The following is a 20512-nucleotide window of genomic DNA, read 5'->3' on the forward strand; positions in this document are numbered from 1 at the left end:
GTCAACGCCGTTTTTCAACAATTCGTGAGCGCGCGCGCCGTTTTTGATGCCGTTCGTCTTGACTTGCTTTAGCTCTCTATTGTGTGCAAGACGCAGACTGCTACAGTAACATTCAGACTGCAGTTTTCAGGCCGAGGATGATGGAACCCCACTCGCTTGAAAAAGGCACCTAGTTATCCAAAATGACAGTTTTTAGACTGCGATGATAAACCAAGCACACTAATTTTAAAGAGAGCTAAAGCTCTCAAATTATTTTTTAATTTAGAGAAATGCATGACAAGCCCTTGTACTATTATAAAAGTTTGTGACCAAAAGCTAAAAAGCTTGTTTTCAGGTTTTTTATATATTTGAAAGCCTGTGGAGACGGTCGTTTTCTTAGGTTTAGAGTCTCTTAAAGTGTCTATGAAAATATCCATGAAAATAACTTTGAGAAATCCTGCGAAATGCCAAAAAAAGGCTTCAGCATTTAACAAACAGGGGGTGGTTCCTAAGCATTCTAGAACAACTAAAATGCTGCTTGTCCTAGGAGTAGGCATTTGAGGGCTTGAAAGATTTGGATATAATTTTAATAAATCGAGCCACTCTTAGAGCAATTCTGGATCCATTCAATAGTGTCAGATATTTTGTATGTGATTCAACCTATACCCTCTACCATCATCCAACTACCTCTCTTGTACTTCATTCGATCAACGACTCCTCCACTTTTAGGCGGGGGCTAAATCTTCACACGTTCGATCCCATTAATATTCATTAAAAACGTTTACAAAGATAATAAAACTAAATATTTATAACTCAATTTCCTCGCTTAAACTTTATTTTTGGTATGATTAAAGAATACATGCACAAAAAAAACACGACTTATAGTTCATATGCTTGGCGATGGCATTTGGCATACGAATAAATTATTTTTTTAAACGAGACACCTCATTTATGTGAACTTGTATAAACTAACTTTCTCTTGGAGTACGTTAATTTTGTTATTAGCTGGATCCAGTGTATGATTTTAGCCGTTGTTTACCTTGGTTGTCGATCTTGAAATGCCAAATATGGAATTTGATGCGCGCGCAGCAGCCGCAGCTTGGTGTTGGAGCTTTGTGACATGCGCAGTGACCGCCATATACAGCCACAAGCTCTGCACCAACTGCATTATCTGATTGGATGGATAAAACATGTTATCTTATTGGATGAATAAGACATGTTATCTGATTAGACAGATAAAACATGTTATCTAATTGGATGAATATAACATGTTATTTAATTGGACAAAAAAACATGTTATCTGATTGGATAAATAAAACATATCTGATTGGACAAATAAAGCATTTTATCTGATTGGATAGATAAAAGATGTTATCTGATTGGATAAATAAAGCATGTTATTTAATTGCACTCATGTCCTAAGAAAACTAAAAAAACAGTGGGTAAGAAAATAACATATTACTTTGTAGTTTTAAGCTTTTAGTAAATGAAAAATCAAATTATGTTGATAACAACCTTCCAACACTTTAATGGATATTTCATTTTTATATACGCTGGAAATAAAAGACATTTTCAGCCTTAAAATGCTCCAAAAATATAAACGGTCCAGCAACATAAAAAAGAATGTACTCGCAGTTAAAATCCTACAATGTATTGTTTTTAACGTCTCACATCTAGAGGGTGGAAACAAATTGTAATACTACTATATATAACACAGTAGCGGATCTAGAGGGAGGGTTTAGGGGGTACCCCCCCCCCTTGGGCTGCCAGAAAGCACTATGTAACAAAAAAATACCAAACTGAGCCAAACTGTACAGGACCCGAAATGATCCCAGGACCCGAAACGATCCACAAAAGTTCCCCAACTGATCCCGGGACCCGAAACGATCCCCAGGAGTCCCCGAAATGAACCCCAAGGAATTGCAAGGGTTGATTTCGGGGACTCCTCGGTATCGTTTCGGGTCCGAGGATCAGTTGGGGTACTTTTGGGGATCATTTCGGGTCCTGGGATCGTTTCGGGTCCTGGGATCATTTCGGGTCCTGTACAAAACCCCCCTTTAGCGGAAAGCTAGATCCGCCTTGTAATATGTGGTCAGAATTCGGTCTTAGGAAGTCTCAGTCCGGACGTTCTCTAAAATGGTTCTAATAAAAGAGTTTTAAGGCGACTTACTACAGTACCAGAAGTTCGATACCTCTCCACTTTGCGCTTTTGCTACACGGGCGCATTGCACTTTTTTCTAAATATAAATGCACTACATTACCAAGGAAGAATGAAAGTTCATATATTCTGCAATTTTTTTTAAGGTAGGGCGTGGTCTCTCCAAGATATGTCACCCTACCTAATCTAATACCAATAATGCTACTTCCAGATCGCAAGTTTCAATAAAATAAACCCATGGAGATTGAAGATACTATTGTTTTCCAATTGCGGGGTGATTTTGAACAATTTTCACATGATCGTTTTTGAGAAAATTAACGATGTTGATTTTTGAGGTTTAATGTATACAATGTTAACCCGTATTATTTAGACCACCACAACTTCGACCAGGGAGGTAAATTGGACAACCAAACCTGTCTAGTATTTTGCTTAATACCTATATTCTAAGAATTGATGCCAAAACCGATTGAGAGTTTTTTTTAGATCGCGAGATTTCTTTCTTAGAACGTTGATGATGCCTCGCCATCTTAGAGAGCTACCACTTCATTCGGCGCTGCAAGAATAAAAATGCGTCCCATATCCAATCCCCACGTACAATATTTTTCTAAATCATTGACCGAATACTTTGATGATTAATTAGCATGCTGTGTAAATTGAGCGGTCATTGAAAACCTCCTTCATATCTTTTTATTGACCCTAAACGACGCATAATTCCAGCTCTTTCCCCTCGGACCTCTATGTTTTGGTCGTTTTCTATAGCTATTGTCTTGAGTGCGAAATGGAATGTGATTACACTTCGCTTGGTTGGTTTCCGAATCTTTTCCGACAAATGCAAATTAACAAGGTATGCTTATCGATCAAATGTCACACGTATTCGTAACGCCGGGATGCGTATACGGGCAAGAACAGACTTGAGTGTTTGACTGATCAAATTTGATCTAGTTTTTTTCTGTACCTTAGCCGGTTTATCCGAGTAAAGGATCTGCCATTGTAGCACGACTGAACACCTTGGGGTACAAAAGAGAATAGCATTCTTTTACTATTTAAACATACAAGCAAATTCGATCTAGTTTTTTTTCTGAACCTTAGCCGGTTAATCCGGGCAAAGGATCTGTAACATGACTGAACGCCTTGGGGTACAGAAGAAAATACCCTTCTTTTACGATTTAAAAATAAAAAAGCAAATCGATTTAGTTTTTTTTCTGTACCTTAGCCGGTTTATCCGGGCAAAGGATCTGTCATTGTAACATGACTGAACGCCATGGGGTACAAAAGAGAATAGCATTTTTTTTTTTTTTCATTTAAACATAAAATAGCATATTTGATCTATTTTTTATTTCTGCACCTTAGCCGGTTTATCCGGGCAAAGGATCTGTCATTGAAACATGACTGAACGCCTTGGGGTACAACAGAGAATAGCATTTTTTTACGATTTAAACATAAAAAAGCAAATTCGATCTAGTTTTTTTTTTTTTTTTTGTACCTTAGCCGGTTTATACGGGCAAAAGATCTGTCATTGTAACATGACTGAACGCCTTGGGGTACAGAAGAAAATAGCATTCTTTTACGATTTAAACATAAAAAAGCAAATTCGATCTCGTTTTTTTTTTCTGTACCTTAGCCGATTTATCTGGGCAAAGGATCTGTCATTGTAACATGACTGAATGCCTTGGGGTACAGAAAAAAATGATATTCTTTTGATCCTGTGCCCTGGACGAAAAGGATTCTTGTGAGACATCCGAACCCTTCCAGCTGAACAGCCTTTGTATATTTTTACTTCGTATCGTGCTTGAAATGATAATGATAACACCCTCACTTAGGATTTAAGTTTAAATCGGAATAACTGTGACATCTACATGCCTTTGGGAGGTCTTCTGGCCGGTTCGTCGGCCGCCCCCCATATTTGAATAAGTTGATCAAATTTGTTATAATATTGTCATGATAGTAAAAGAGACTTGATAGTAAACAGGTTAAGGTCAGGATAGTAAGAGAAACTCCGCAAAATACATTGTGTGCTTAAAAGAAACGAATTATCATAAAGTTCACTTCGCATAAAAAGGGATTTCCATAAGGACGTACAGAAGTCATTTCTATACTCGTTTAACGGAATGTAGAACGCAGAAAGAACTACGGAGATCTCTATTCCAATAAAAAAGTTCAAACACAGAAGTGCGCCGTTCTCCCGTTTTGATCAGCGAATTCCACAAACCCTAATAATGAAGGGTTTTTAATACAAACTGAGAAAAAGATATCGAAAAAGCGGCACGAATATAAGCCCAGCACTAATGCGTGGGTTTTGCCTTTCGTTTAGTTTACGCTTGGACCCCCCAAAAATAATTCTTAACCAGAAATCTATCGGAGCAAAACCTGGATTGTACCCTACGTACTAACGGAATATTCACGATAAAATTCCGCATTCCCCTTACTTTGATTGTTTGGTTGGACGACTAAACACACTGACAAAAGTCATATACGTTGACAGATAAACCACACGTTTCCTCACCCCACACTTAGAGATTACGATAGCCTATGTGTTGGGCAGGAATGTTTTCATTACTAGAAACCAGGGTGCCCCCCGCCGAGATGGTACGCGAGACGGACAGTGCTGAATAACGTATGCGCATGCGCGTGCTCTGGCGAAAACAAGCACAATCGTAGTGTTGGATCGTTCGAGTAAAGGTACAAAAAGGCTGACTTCAGTCGCTGATTTAACTAACTGTACAGCATTAAAACCATACTGTACAAAAGATTACAGATTTGTTTGATAATGAGGGAGTAATAAAGAAAATTATAGCCTTAGGTTTGGTGTAGTTTTCTTAGCATTCGCCAAAATGTGACAGTTCGCCGGTAAAACGCCGCCATTTCAAAACAAAAAGCTGGTTTAACCGCGCGGAACTGGAACTAGTCTTGCGTTTTTCAGCACTGGCCGCGAGACGTACAATCTCTGCAGGATCCAGTGTACGTTGCTAAAGCGCTAAGAAGCTGGGGCTCGTTATGCTTTTGTGACTCTTGAGCCGAACTTTGTAGTTTACCAAACGAACGTAGAGTAACTCTCGAAGCTTATATGGTTGTTTTTATAGCATTCTCACGAAAGCGAAAGAATACAACTCCATTATGTCATTGTATGGTTTCGATGTTTTGTTTATTACAGTTTCGTTTGCATTGTTTAAACCACAAGACACACAAAGTACGATTTTCAAGCAGTTTCGATCAGGATTTTGCTACGCCATTCTGGATTGGAATGTTTAGTTATTAAGTTCACTGTTCACTGCCAACAGAATAGCAGGAACTTCTTTAATAGGGATCACATGACCTTTCTGGGTAACCAATTCAAACCAACACAATCACGGAAATTACTGCGCCCGTCACACCAGAGAACGACGTAAAAATAAAATCTTTAAATGAAACTAAACCCATTCTAAAAAAAATCTGGCCTTTTTTCTCAAGCGCTAAAAAAGTTGATTTTTCTTGCAGTTATTTTACCGATAAAAGCTTCAGCGCGAGCAAGTTCCCTATTGCATACGTTTTAAAGTCAATCTTTTGAACTTATCACACGTACGTTGGTTGAATTGAAGTAAAAAAGAATTCAGACCTAAGCTCGCTATATAGATTCACGTGTAAATGACGTGCATATGTTCAACGTACAGTGTTATAAGGTATAGTCGTCAGAGAAAACCCAAAGGCTCGTGAGAAATTTTTTGCAGATTTACTATATGAAAACTACGTTTAAGGGCCTGCGTTCCTTTTTTATCGCTTCGATTGCTATGGCGATCAGGCGATTGGAGTTTTTTAATTACTCCGATAATTGAATTAAAGGCAATCGTTTCCTTTTCAGGAATTCTCGATGTTTTAACACAACGGGTTAGAGTGCCATTAAATTTCACCCTGCTGGTATTTAAGAGGATAGATCACATTATTTTTTTTAACCTGTGAAGGACTTTCTCATTTTTTTTTTAGCTAAGGAAAACGATACCATCAAATCCTTGCTCTAAGGGTTTAGTTGTCTTTCGTCTTTACATTTGTCGCCACACGAAAAAAAATTCTATCTTAGCCTTGTTCCACTGTGATGGATATCAGTCGTATAACTATTCCTAATGACTATGCTGAACCAGACTAGATGCGCAATGGCCGATGATGGAATAGCTCCTTTAAAGGCCAAATGATTTGGAATTTTCACCATTTACTTTTTCAAATGGTCTCAAAGATCCCATCATGTCCACTCGTCGAGTTTCACCTCCCAAGCTTAGAGATTGTGCGTACTTTGTTGCTGGGTTCTTAATCTCGCGTCAGTAGCCATGCTAAAAGATTCGACTTGTACAATCTGTCGCCTTGCTTTCAAACAATTGCACGTGTAAAGTTTTGCAAAGCCTCGTCGATAGCTGGAGCTTTGAAACGCGTACAACACTGGATTAAGACATGAGTTTGAGAAAATTAGAGAAGTAAGAACGAAGTACGTATAATTAAAGAGGGGAGAGGAATTCTTGTCTTGGCTGTTTAGGAATTTCTTGGCGGTCAAGTAAATCATAAAAATGGCAAACGGCGCAAAACAGATAAAGTAGACGCCCGTAACTGATGCTAAGAGTTTTGCCAGCTTTTTCTTTTCCTCTCGCCCTTGAATCGTTTCAACAGTCTCAGAGCAGATGGAGTTAGTTATGAGTAGGCCCTTTAAAATGGACAAATAGCAAGCAGTGATTATCAATCCAGGAATACAGATATTAATGCCAAGATAGAAAGCAAGATAAGTAGCTATTTCTTTTCCAGTATTCAGGTCGAAGGCAGATATGCATACGTTTAGTTGTGGATCAAATTTAACGTCGATGAAAATTGGGATATTTAGTAAAATACTAACAAACCATATGACCAGTACGACCTTCCATACTTGTTCTCTCCCAAGTCTGAATCGGTGACTTAAAGGTTTCACCATGGCATGGTAACGCTCAACAGCCACGACGGTAAGTAAGGCAACAGAAACACACACAAAAACTCCTACTATACCGTTCTCAAGCAAAACCCTACAGATCCATTCGTTGGTCAAATTGCTCCAGCCATTATAACCAAAGTGGAGTGATCCAAATACGAATTTATACAGGTAGGGGTTGGTAGACAGTGTTATAATGTCAGCCAGTGCGAGGTTTGCTAAGAGGTAGTTTGTTGTTGTGTGCATTGAACGCGTCGACCAAACAACCCTGATGACGGATACGTTACCAATTATTCCGACGATGGATACAAAGAACTGGAGAGCGATAAGTACTACCAAGAATAAGTCCATCTTCAACTTGAGATCCAAACACTTGAAAAAGAGTGAGAAGTTCAAAACTTAGCACAAAGCAACGATTCCACAACAAATTGCCTTCTTCCCCTGAAAAATCAAAATCTTTTTCAAAGTCTACCCTGCAAATGTGTTCACCGGATTTGTTTGTTTCGATTGCCAAAAAGAAACAGTTTTGAGCTTACAAGTTCTCGGCTCAAATACACTCAGTTCCTGGGCCCTAAGAATTCGTAGGAAAAAAGCTTAAAAGAGTTATTCAGATACTTCCCTCATCTTCAACTTCTTATTTTCTGCCGGCCAAATGACAAAGCTTAAAGGTACTTAGGTTCTTCGCTGACTAATGGAATTTATAGTTTTGTGTCATTGCTATTGTTGACCAAAAGACGATACCAACACCCTCATCTTTTTCAAAGAATGTCTAGAAAGAAATATTACTGTCCTATCTTAAAAATCATAACAGTTAAATGGAAGTTATACATGGTAACTAGGTTACGGTGTTTTTAATTGCATGGCAAAGCACACGTAAACAGGTGTCTTTGGTTGATTTCGTACTGCTCGAAAGAGAAAGAAAATGCACATTAAACCGGATTGCATTTATGAGCATACTATGTGAAAATCGCGCCACAGCATACAGCGATGCTGTTGTTTTCTTTTAATTAATATAACACGCTTAAAGGGATAAATAATAGGCGGTGTTTGCCACACAGGCCTTGACTGACACTTTGAAGGTTCAGTACCGGATACAGGTGGTGGTTTGAATCAAAGTCCTTGGATTGAATTTTGTCTTTGTGTTCCACCTTCTAAACTCACGTGTAACGTGTAAAATACCGAGAAATTCTTGTTTCTGAAGCCTTTTCAAAATGGCCGCCACTACTTAGTTTCATATTGAAAAATCGTCAGAATTTTAGATTTGTGTTTTTCGGGCGCGTGTACTTGAGTATACCGAAACAAACATAGCTAGAGATTCTGTTCTGTCGCTTTTACATTTTCTATAACTCGAGACTATTTTTCTTGTGCACTTGTTAAATCAGATGCCATGATTGAATATTGTCTCGCTAAAAAAACAACAACAATAAAAATAGGTTTAGTATACATTTATTTTATTGTATTATTTGATTTAATTTTAATGAATATCTGATTATATGACTATAATAAATACTAATTGTGCCTGGTTTAGGCCAGCCACCGGTATCATTTCTATGACAAAAGCGAAGGCAAGCTTTCTCGTTGCAGGGACCCCGATTTGTATTGATCTCTACCGCGGATTGATTTAGGCGAAGTATCAGACTCGTACCAGTCGTTATTTGCTGTTGCGCGGACATCCACAGGATTCCTTAAGCCTAGAAGGAGGCTCGTTAGTAATTTTTTATAGCATTTTTTCATTTTACTCATTATAATTGCGTCTAGTAGTCTCAAATCTCGTCCGATTTCATTCATGTTTTCAGATGACAATATTTAAATCCGTATTTGATGGGCTACTGCTTAATTTTATTTGTTGGAAACCGATTGGGTTATTTAGCATATGAACAGACCAGTATTTTATGAACTTTCCAATATTTTTCCCAAAATAACCGATGCTTTATCTTTAAATTTGCAGAGAGACATGACTTTTACTAAGGCACAATGGGGATCATGCTCCACTAAAACGAGGAAGCACGAAATTGCTTATTTGTCGATTTTTAAGCGAAGACATTGGATTTTCAAGAGGATTCGAAATCTAAATAATTGTACGAATTCGCTCTTTGGTCATGTCTAATATGTAGTTCCAGATAATATCCATACCCCCCCCCCCCCCCCCCCCCCCATTGACGGGGGCGGAGGTATGACCCGCCACCCCTCTGGAGTTTCCAACCCCCTGGAAAAAATAAATACAGTAACTGTTGAGGGAATTTCCCGGAATTTCCAATCCGCTCAATAAGGAGGGGGGGGGGGGGGGGGGGGGGGGGGGGGTATGGATATTTTCTGGAACTACACAATCGATTTCGATTGTCCTTTACGTACATATGAAGACAACCACAAAGCTTTCATGGGCTGAAGACAACAGGTGTATCTGCTTCCTATATAACAAATTGAAGGATAACGCAATGTGTCCGAAGCTAAGGTAGAAAATGGAGTATGCGGACAAAACAAATTACATGGTCATCAGTTTAGACTTGCCACTATCATCCCCATCATGCCTAATTTCTCTCCGCAAATTTAAAGAAAAAGCATCGCTTATGGTTTTGAAATATAATTCTAGGAAAGTTCATAAAATACTGGTCGGTTCATATGTGAAATAACCTTAAATCGTTTACCGATAAATAAAAAGAAACAGTAGCACATACGGATGATTAAATATCAGCCTCCGAAAACATGAATGAAATCGGACGAGATCGCTCGCGTCTGCCCGCTCATTATCCATGGATGAAGTCACAGGGTCTCAATTAACGCAAAGAATCATAAAACGACGCCTTCAAAACCCTTAAAATATCAAAACGTATGAAAGTTTGTTTTACTGACCATTGCCACTGCCACTAGACTTTTTGCCAATATACCTTATAAACCTTATATAGCTTATATACCTTATATAGCATGGTGATGATGGTGATGGTGATGATGGTGATGATGGTGATGATGGTGATGATGGTGATGATGGTGATGGTGATAATGGTGATGATGGTGATGATGGTGATGTTGATGATAATGTTTGCGATGGTGATGGTGATGATGGTGATGATGGTGATAATGTTTGCGATGGTGATGGTGATGATGGTGATGGTGGTGATGATGGTGATGATGATGATGGTGATTATGATGATGATGATGGTGATGATGGTGATAATGTTTGCGATGGTGTTGATCAGTGGGTGTCGTGTACCGGCAGTAGCTGATCTAGGGGGAGAGTTTAGGGGTTTTTAAAAACCCCCCTTTTGTTTTGTAACAAAAACTAATTACTCCCTCCCCCTTTGTCACTGAGCCAAACCCCCCTTTTGCGAAAGGCTAGATCCGCTCCTGACCAGGCTCCCTGCTCTTCCCTAAGAACACGACATAACGGAAAAACCTGGATAACGCGCAATTCCAGATAGAGAGAGAAGACACAATTTCTTACAATGGCTATAGGTTCCTTGTATTACGGACTGATTTTCAAAACACAAATAACGTGTGGCCGTAGTGCGCATAACCAGATTTTGGCTTTTTAAGATAATTTTTCCTTAATCATCATAAGTTACTAAGTACTCAGAGAAATTCTCCACCTTATTCGATGTGAAATGGGCTTATTTGGAGCGTCACGTCATGTTTTTCCGTCATGTCTAAGAACACACAACTGATGCATCCTCGCTGTGACCACAATTATGCGGGCGGTGGATAAATTGGCATGAGAACAGGGTAGCCTCATTGCCAGAGCAATGGACTTCATCAAGCCATATCGGCCCACTTCCTTGGCCATAATGAGCTGCCTGATGAACAGAGACTACGGATCCATATCCAAGCCATCTACACACGACACGCCCTTCGTTGATGGTCCAATGGTCATCGCACACCGTTCCCCACTGACCATTGTGGAGCACCTCGACACGGCCATAAGATCCGTGCGACAGTCTGATCTGATTAGCTGTGAACCATGACATGGTTTAGTATGCTGTTAACGTTCAGCGTTTGAATCCGAAACTTTTGTTTGCACTATTTTAAACACGATCTTTGAGTGTTTCAAAATTCTCATCAATGTTCAATAGGCATGTTGGTTAATCAAGATGGAAAAAACAATAGCTTTTGAAATATCAGGAAAAAGTCTAACTACAGATCAATAGAATTCGAGCAAAAAACGATTAAATAAATCACATTTGGGTTTAGAATTAACAAAACAACTTCATTAGTTCGCAGAACTACATGAAACTGAAATTACTCAAGGTTTAGCAGTCGAGCGTTTAGGTAAACATGCCTGAAAAGAAAGCGTTCCTAGGACTACCAGAATCTTGACGAAATGGACATTCAACGTTTTTCGCAAAGTTTTTTTAAATGGCAATTAGTTCACGTGCCATTAAAGCCCCCCGGTAGGGAGGGTAGGGGGGGGTCTTGGTAAAATCTGACGTGAGTTATCGTCAGCAAAATCAATTCTTAACCATAAGAGACCCTTCAAAGGAACATTTATCATTCGAGTTTGATTTCTAAAAAGTTCAGAGCCTGGATACAAGTAAGTAAAGTATACTACAGGGGGAAAAAGAGTAATATATGGTTTGTGATTTGCTGTATGTTTGTTGTTTATTTGTCAATTTGTTGGATAAGTTACTTTTTTATAACTTTTGATATATAATCTTGTATGCCACGGCATGAATATGTATACGTGATGAGATAACCAGAAGACAAGAGGTTAACAGAAGAAAACCAAGTTCTTACCATGCTTCGTGGCTTAAGGTGAAGCCCGTACGACTTAGCTTCAAGGCTCTCTCTATTATCCTGGTCATGTGACTTTTTACCTGTGCACCCACTTCCGGTCCAGTAATATCCTAAACGACACGTACAAGTGTATGAGCCCACGGTGTTGGTGCAGCTTACCTGCGCACCCACTTCCGGTCCAGTAGTATCCTGAATAACATGTGCAAACGTATGAGCCCACGGTGTTAGTGCAGTAGGCATTTGAACCACAACCGCTGATGCCAAGTCTGCATTCGTCGATATCTATAAATCAATGCAATGAAGCGTCTATAAAGCGGACACTTTCGACGGAGCAAAATCGTTATTCATGACATGACTTTCAAAACTTTAAATCCCAGGTTTTGTGATTTGCTGTCTGTTTGTTGTTTATTTGTCAATTCTGTTGAAATTTGTTGGATAAGTTAGCTTTTTTTATAACTTTTGATATATAATCTTGTATGCCACGGCATGAATATGTATACGTGATGAGATAACCAGAAGACAAGAGGTTAACAGAAGAAAACCAAGTTCTTATCATGCTTCGTGGCTTAAGGTGAAGCCCGTACGACTTAGCTTCAAGGCTCTCTCTATTATCCTGGTCATGTGACTTTTTTACCTGTGCACCCACTTCCGGTCCAGTAATATCCTAAACGACACGTACAAGTGTATGAGCCCACGGTGTTGGTGCAGCTTACCTGCGCACCCACTTCCGGTCCAGTAGTATCCTGAATGACGACATGTGCAAACATATGAGCCCACGGAGTTAGTGCAGTAGGCATTTGAACCACAACCGCTGATGCCGAGTCTACATTCGTCGATATCTATAAATCAATGCAATGAAGCCTCTATAAAGCGGACACTTTCGACGGAGCAAAATCGTTACTCATGACATGACTTTCAAAACATTAAATCCAGGTTTTCGCTATATTAAGGTCAAATCACAGATATTGTAAAGGGCGGGGAGTGATGCATAATATTCGCGTCCGCTTACTAAGAGGTATAGTATTGTTACGGTTTGACTGGTAAAGAACATCGGGGTTTTATAATATGTTCGCTATATTGAAGTTTTCGGCTTAATGCAGGATCGTTCCATGGAGGTTTTACTGAAGTCAATTTGAAATCAACCTCACAGGGAGTGCGACGAACTAGAAAATATTACGAATATCACTTTCAGGGAGAATTTAATATGGTGACGCACTCTCTTTAAATACTTAGCACACCTGTACATCGTTTGCCATCACCATGGTAACCTGCATTACACGTGCACGTGTAAGAACCAATGGTATTTTTGCATCGAGCATTGGGATCACATGACCTCGGATTGGTGCTGCATTCGTCAATGTCTAAAAAAGAACAAGAGAAGAAGTGGATCGCTAAAGATGTGGCTAACAAAAAAAAACAATGCCATCAACTCTCAGCTAAACTGATAAAACAGTTAGAATAGGAATATAATCTCAACGTATACATTGAGCCTACCTGTGCATTGTTTGCCATCACCATGGTAACCTGCATTACACGTGCATGTGTAAGAGCCAATGGTATTTCTGCATCGAGCGTTAGGGTCACATGAAGTTTGATTGGTGCAGCATTCGTCAATGTCTGATGGGGACAAAACAGAAAATTATTTTCCGGCCATTATTTGGCCGTAATTAGGCAGATTTTGAACTATGGAATCGAGCGTTGTTTCTTATTTTATTTTATGCAGAACCTAAATACGAAGTTAGGTTCAGAGAGGGTTCGAGCTTGTCACGAACACTAGAAGCTATGGTTACGCAGTACCGTTCAAATGTTTTGAGATTTGAAAACAACGATCGCTAGGGTTTTTAGACAAGAGAAATAGAAATATAACAAGAGGCAACTAAAAGGATTTCGCTAACTCAGAGGGCAGGAGACATTTTGGTAGAGTTAGAAATATTTTATTCGTTCAATATTCACCATAAATTGGGAATTAATTTTTGTTTATTTTATAAAGATATCGCTGACAAAGTATCCTAATTCCCGTGTTTATATATTGAGAATTTCATGCCATGTTTTTGCTCTGTCGTTTTACGGCTTCATGCAGCGAAAGGCTTAGTAACCAAACCTGCTGAACAGGTCAGTCCAGTGTATCCTAACGAGCATGCGCAGTAGAAGTACGGCTCATCGTACAATGTCAAGCACTCCCCATTACTGCAAGGGTATTCTTCGCAGGGAGACTGCAATTAAAAGAGCACGCGTGAGCGTAAACATCTACGTGTTTGTTAGTTACAGTGTTAACTCGATAACTTCGAGCATCCCCTTAACATTAGTTTCCTAGGGACGGCTTTTGCATCAGTTCTCCTAAAATCAGCAAACACTCAGGATCCCCTGCAAATAGCCATATACTCCAAGGGTATAAAGGTTTTTTGCATGTTTATAAATCTAGGGAAACCCAAGGCTGGACATTTTTAGGTAAAGTTCTTTCCTTTCATGAAGTTTTTGTATCTTTTTAAGCATTCCACGAGGACTGTTTCTATCATTATGCCAATTGAGTTTTTTTGTTTCGTACTGTTTAAAGTCCGTATAACCTTTTAAAACGGACAGATTTGGTCAATTCTTAATATTTTCTTCTATAAAATAATAAAACGAATTTCATTTAACTAATTTTGCGCTTTTTTAGATTTTTCCGTCAAAACAAGAGATGAAACCCTCGATCCAATCCCCTTTCGCGCGGACAAGAAAATGAGCGTCAATTGAGAAAATTTATTTTTTTGGCTAGATTACTAGAAGTGAATTATCCTCGCCTTTTCTTTATCCCAAGGTGCACAAAGTCTTTATCTTATACCAAGTATTCTATGTGGTTGTATCCAATTCATGGCCGTAGCAGGGGGTGGGGCACTGGGGTCACCGCCCCCCCCACAATATTTAAAAAAAACCATACGAAAATGACCAGTAGGGGCGTGGCTGTGCCCCCAATGTTTTCTTAATGTTTCTGTATCGTGACCCCCAAGAATTCGAGGCCTGCTTCTGCTATGCACTTACCTTTATCCCAAAGTGCAAGACGTCTTTGGCCTGTACTCAGTATTCAGAGTCATTACACCCATCACCTACCTTTATCCCAAAGTGCACGAAGTCCTTGTCCTGTACCAAGTATTCAGAGTGGTTATATCTATCAGTAGATATAAGCTCACACACGTGTCTTCCACTCTTTGTCGCTGTCAATCTGACGTTTACGGAGTGACACCAGCCTTCAGTGAGGCATTCAAACGAACAATCCATGACGTCATCAACCAGGACGCTCTTTTGGACAACTGGACAACAGCAATGTATAGATTAATTAGCGAGTTCTGGAAGGAGGTAGAGTTCGGGCTTTGGGTTTGATTTCCGAGTAGAAAAAAATAAAACTCGAGACGGTTTGGGGCCCAATTCACCTCACCCATAGTGTATCATTTTGACACCTACCATCGAAAGTCATAGCATGGTCTATTTATATTTCATAATGTGACCGGGTGGTATTTTGAGTTATTTTAGATTTTGCAAAGATTTTTGGATTGCGATTATAATTGTTTTACGTATTTTACGGATTGTTTCCCAAACGTGATTCTAATTCGATCCGTACACGTTCAGGAATTTACGTTCAACATGTTTCAAATTCCTTTAGATTAGTATCAATAGCTTGATAGTGCTAATTGAATCAAGTAAGCGTCCTTTTACCATTTCCCAGGAAGATTAGTTTCTACATTTGGCAGGACAATGGACGCTGAGTAATTTGAACGGTAGTAAATGTTAGCGTCCCTAGAAAATGCGCGTCCCCAAGCGAGTATAAAAGCGGCCTGTTTTTACAGTATCTGTTAGTTTCCTTTAGTACCGTTGAGCAAAGGAGACGCATTGCTTGCGAGGCGTGATGCGGGAGCGAGAAATGCAGTTGCTCAGGGAACTTAGTCAGCAGAGATAAGCTACAAGCTTAGAGCGCTGTCCGTACGGGCCTGTCATGCCAGTTGTGTTCAGTTTGATTTACCGGTTGTAAGTACTTTGTTTTTAAAACTAGCCTTTGGTTTAGGTTACCTCTTCTCGGGATTTGACTATGTTTGTTATCACTTAAAATTTATTATTTAATTTGTTAATAAATCCTTATAAGTCCATGCCTGCATCATGTATTCGTTCTCATGTTGCCTTTCGCTCGATCGTTTTCGTTTCATTCCATTTATTTTTGCCTACTTTTTGGCTGGTGTCAGAACCTGATAGTTTTGCCTTCAGTATTGCATTTGTTTCTACATTTTTGTAACCGCACGGTAAATGTCAAGTTCCGACGGTTACAATAATCTATTACGTACTGTTTAAAATAGTCGTACGACGAAAGTCTCAAATGTGGTTCACATTAGGGTTTTTCCTGAAGTTATGGCTGGAACATCAAGAAAATTCAGCCAAAAATTGTCGTTTTTGCCAAACGTGGTCACTTCCATTTAAGGAAACAGATATATTCCATACTTGGAAAAACTGCATGATTCTTGTTATTTTTAAGTTTACTGTACCGCAGATGCTTCTTAAACATTATGACTTGTAATCAGAAGAGAAAAACAGTGACTGTGACCATCTTTAGTCAATGGAGAAAGTATCTGAAAAGAAACTAAGAGTCCTCGGTACCAGTCTCTCAAAACGACAACGTTTTCTTCATAAAGAGGGGGAAAGGAGTAGGGGGCGGGAGAGAAAAGAAAAGAAGCAAGAAGTCTTCTCCTCCTTGCTCTTCTCTCCTGCACCCTTTCCCTTCTCGCGCCTTGTGAAGGTGACCTCGACATCCTGGGTATCCGAGAATGCATTGGCTTTTTATCGCGCGAATTACCGAGATTGGTTGAGAGAGTAACGCAACGCTAGACTTTGGCTGAGCGAAAAAATAACACAACGCTGTGAATGTGTTGAGCGAGAAAGTAACACAACACCTTGCATTGGTTGAGTGACAAAGTAACACAACACTTTGCATTGGTTGAGCGAGAAAGTAACACAACAATTTACATTGGTTGAGCAAAAAGGTAACACAACATTTTGCATTGGTTGAGCGAAAAAATAACACAACACTTTGCATTGGTTTAGCGAGAAAGTAACACAACACTTTGCATTGGTTTAGCGAATAAGTAACACAACACTTTGCATTGGTTGATCTAGAAAGTAACACATCACTTTGCATTGGTTGATCTAGAAAGTAACACAAAACTTTGCATTGATTGATCTAGAAAGTAACACAACACTTTGCATTGGTTGATCTAGAAAGTAACACAACACTTTGCATTGGTTGACCGAGAAAGTAACACAACACTTTGCATTGGTTGATCTAGAAAGTAACACAACATTTTGCATTGGTTGACCGAGAAAGTAACACAACACTTTGCATTGGTTGATCGAGAAAGGAACACAACACTTTGCATTTGTTGAGCGAGAAAGTAACACAACACTTTGCATTGGTTGATGAGCAAACAAGTAACGCAACACTGTGAAGGGTTAATCTAGAAAGTAACACCGCCATTTACATTTGTTGAGCGGGAAAGTAACACAACACTTGCAACTAAGTTATTCAATCAATTCAATGATTAAAAGGGTCCATATCTACTTTCAACCCTCTAACAACTGACAAAACAAAGGAGTACTTCTTCCGGATCACTAAAAAGACTCACATTTTGCAGATGATAGGCATCTGAAGAAAGGTTCGAAAATAACGTTTCAACAAGGGTGAGAAAAGCAATCACAAAAGCAAATTTATCAGTAATATGTGTTTTGTTGTCCTTAAAAGAAGTTGTCATATAATTAGTCCATCTAGGCAAAATTTGATAAGGGTATACGCAAGTAAACATAAAAAAAAGAAAAGAAAAAAAGGAAAAGAAGAAAATCAATGGTATTTTCTTTTCCAGTTTTTTTACTCTTCAAATGTTCTTGGGCGTCGTTGTTACCTCCGTGCGTACTGATAAAATATGATAACTAGTTTATCATTCGATGTTTAAATATATTTTCTAACAAGGAAATACTCCAATAAAAGCGAGAAAATACTTATCTACCTTAAACAAATAACAGATAGTATTCAACCCTCTGGACAAAAATATCAGTAACATTCCAGACAGATGTTTTGAGTTTGTTATGAAGTTTAAAAGTATATTTTTATATAATCTTACTTGATTGGTTATTGTCCTCTGCTTGTGAGATGGGCAGCGCAAGTCGTTTTCCCGGGTGAGCAACGAACTTATTTGATATGAAACCGCTGTCTTTATCGCGAAGTTGCAGGCTCATACAAACAGTCACCCAAATCATTAAACACAGAACACGGAGTTGAGAGCCGAGCGGCGCAAACATAGGTAAGGTCGTCATCTTCCTTACTAAACAGAATGATGAACTGAATCTAAGAGATAAGAAATACGAGTATTTATACAGAATCTTAGATGTTCCTGTTTTGAAATAAGATACTTAAAAGCAGTAATAGAAGTTCGGTTTTAATTCTTATCACAAAGAACCGCCCAAAGCAGGTCCTGATAAATAAAATTTGCACTTAAACGGTATTTCAAGTACCTTAGAAGACATTTTCCATTTTGCTACCTGATACAGTAATGCAGGTATAAAATGCAAGTATTTTAAGATTCTTATTAGCGTCGGCCGTAGTGCTCATAAAATATTTAAATTTGGTTTGTAAATAATTTTGTTGCTCAGAGGTCCATTTTAAATATACACAAGTGCATAAGGCTATAATAGCATTTTCTTTATTTAAAATAAACAATATTAACTTTACCCCAAATTATTCGTTTTTGTATACAAGGATATTATTATAATTATTCTTATCAGATCTATGAATCGCTATGGCCATTTTATAGCTATCTATCTTTGTAACAAGACTGCTCTACAAATAAAGTAAGAAGTTAAGAAAACATTCAAAAGCCCATTGGGCTCCTTCAAAAAGACCGATTGTATTATCAATGTGAGATGTTGCAGAAAAAGTTAGCATTCGTTTGGTTTATTTCCTGTTCACAAAACTCGTCAAATCTTATAATGGATAATGGCTTTGGATAAGGGATCTAATTAGGAAACCTAATACCCTCTTAAACGAACCTACACTGTCCTATTGCTGTCCAAGAAACGTTCTAGCTACGTTGTTATGACTATCGCTAATTAAATTTATTATCGTCTAATGTGTTTGCGCATATGACGATGAAAAGTGGATATTATTTCAAAAGTGTTTTTGCACTTGAAAGCGATGAGTATTTACTTTGCATTTTCTTTCTCCAAACAGCATTTTTTCTTATTATGGGCTCTTCTTTTATCTCGTTCATCGAACCTCAATTTTTTTCCAGCTATTATGAGTTTTCTAATTAGGAAAACCACCCATTATCCCGTTCGGGCTCTCTCTGTCGGCATATTGTTGGGATAACATGCATATTGTTGGGATGACATGTGAATGAATTTTGGTTCTCGATGGACGAGTCGAAAAAAGGGCCCATATAAGAAAAAAAAAAAATGTTTTGGACAAAACAAAATTTGCATGAACATAATGCAAGAATATGCGATATGTTTTCTTTAATAAAACAATAAGAATGAAAACAAGCGAGTACCTGTTAATAACACAGGTAGCCCAGGCTCACGGCGAGTGTAGGTTTATTACAGAGTTTGTATGAGCGAACAGAGTTTGTATGAGCGTACAGAGTTTGTATGAGCGTACAGAGTTTGTATGAGCGTACAGAGTTTGTATGAGCGTACAGAGTTTGTATGAGCGTACAGAGTTTGTATGAGCGTACAGAGTTTGTATGAGCGTACAGAGTTTGTATGAGCGTACAGAGTTTGTATGAGCGAACAAATCTCGTTGAAATAAATATGCTGATTTGAAAATAAAACAGTAGCTTGACGTTGCTGCTACTCAAAACCGCAATTATTTGCCATTCTAAGCTGTTTTAGCTGCTGCGAATTTTTCCCGTCGCCTTCAGCCCAGGTTTACCAACGTCTCAGTTAGTCTCTAGTCAATCTCAGTAACTAGCTCGAATATTTTCACGATTGATCACCTGTAATTGTCTTATATCCAAGAATAAAGGTCACAATAAACTCTCATTGCTTTGTGATGTGTATTTATTCAGAATACGCGATATTTCTATGACGTCTGAGCAGTTGAGGGATTTCGCCAATGAATTTTTAGGAAGAGAATTACACTAATGATCAATAGCAATAATAAGGTTGTTAGAATGAGCACAATTTTATTCTGCATTGAATTGTGCCCGCGCTGTGTTACTGTTTGTCGTCGCTTTCTTCAACGTGCAAGCCATACGAAGGGATGATAACAGCCACAATGGAGTATTCGTAAAATTGGAAGGTTAGAAAGCTAGAACCTTTCAAAATGGTTTATTTATAACTTGGGTTACTTTTCCTATTTGTTTTCCCTTCCCCCGGTCTCTTCTTCTCTCTCTTTTTTTTATTCTTATTTTTCCTTCTTTTGAAACTTTTATTTTCATCGTCTACTACAACTTTTTCTTCTTCTTTTTTACTGTCCTTTCTATTTTCCCTTTATTACCTTCTTTTTCCTTCATTTTCATACTTTTTCTCTTTTTCTCACATTTTGTTTTTTACCTTCTCCTCCGTTTTCTCATTTTTTTCTTTTGTTGTTCTTTATTTTATTCCTTTCTTTATTTTTACATATTTTCTAGTCTTTTTCTTTTTCTTATCCTTCTTCATTTCCTTCTTCTACTTCATACTCTTCTTCTTTTTCCTCTTCTTCTTCTGTTTCTTCTTCTTCCTCT

General features: G+C 38.5%; 2 protein-coding genes across 3 annotated transcripts; both read right to left on the reverse strand.

Annotated features, from left to right (window-relative positions):
• Positions 1-6142: 6142 nt before the first annotated feature.
• Positions 6143-7406, reverse strand: LOC116605523 (somatostatin receptor type 2-like). Its single transcript, XM_032368248.2, has one exon. The coding sequence runs from the start codon at positions 7404-7406 to the stop codon at positions 6381-6383; it is 1026 nt and encodes a 341-aa protein (XP_032224139.2). The 3' UTR covers positions 6143-6380.
• Positions 7407-10595: 3189 nt separating this feature from the next.
• LOC5518448 (signal peptide, CUB and EGF-like domain-containing protein 1) lies at positions 10596-18115 on the reverse strand. Of its 2 annotated transcripts, XM_048734065.1 has the most exons (8): positions 17915-18115; positions 14868-15067; positions 13882-13993; positions 13275-13397; positions 13019-13141; positions 12494-12619; positions 11940-12062; positions 10596-10998 (listed from the first exon to the last, which is right to left on the reverse strand). In XM_048734065.1, the coding sequence occupies exons 1-8, from the start codon at positions 18105-18107 to the stop codon at positions 10697-10699; spliced, it is 1302 nt and encodes a 433-aa protein (XP_048590022.1). In that variant the 5' UTR covers positions 18108-18115; the 3' UTR covers positions 10596-10696. The 2 variants fall into 2 exon arrangements, with proteins under 2 accessions (XP_048590022.1, XP_001638333.2); XM_001638283.3 differs by lacking the exon at positions 11940-12062.
• Between the last annotated feature and the right edge of the window lie 2397 nt (positions 18116-20512).

The sequence above is a fragment of the Nematostella vectensis genome, chromosome 11 (assembly GCF_932526225.1).
Source record: "Nematostella vectensis chromosome 11, jaNemVect1.1, whole genome shotgun sequence".
NCBI classification, from domain to species: domain Eukaryota; kingdom Metazoa; phylum Cnidaria; class Anthozoa; order Actiniaria; family Edwardsiidae; genus Nematostella; species Nematostella vectensis.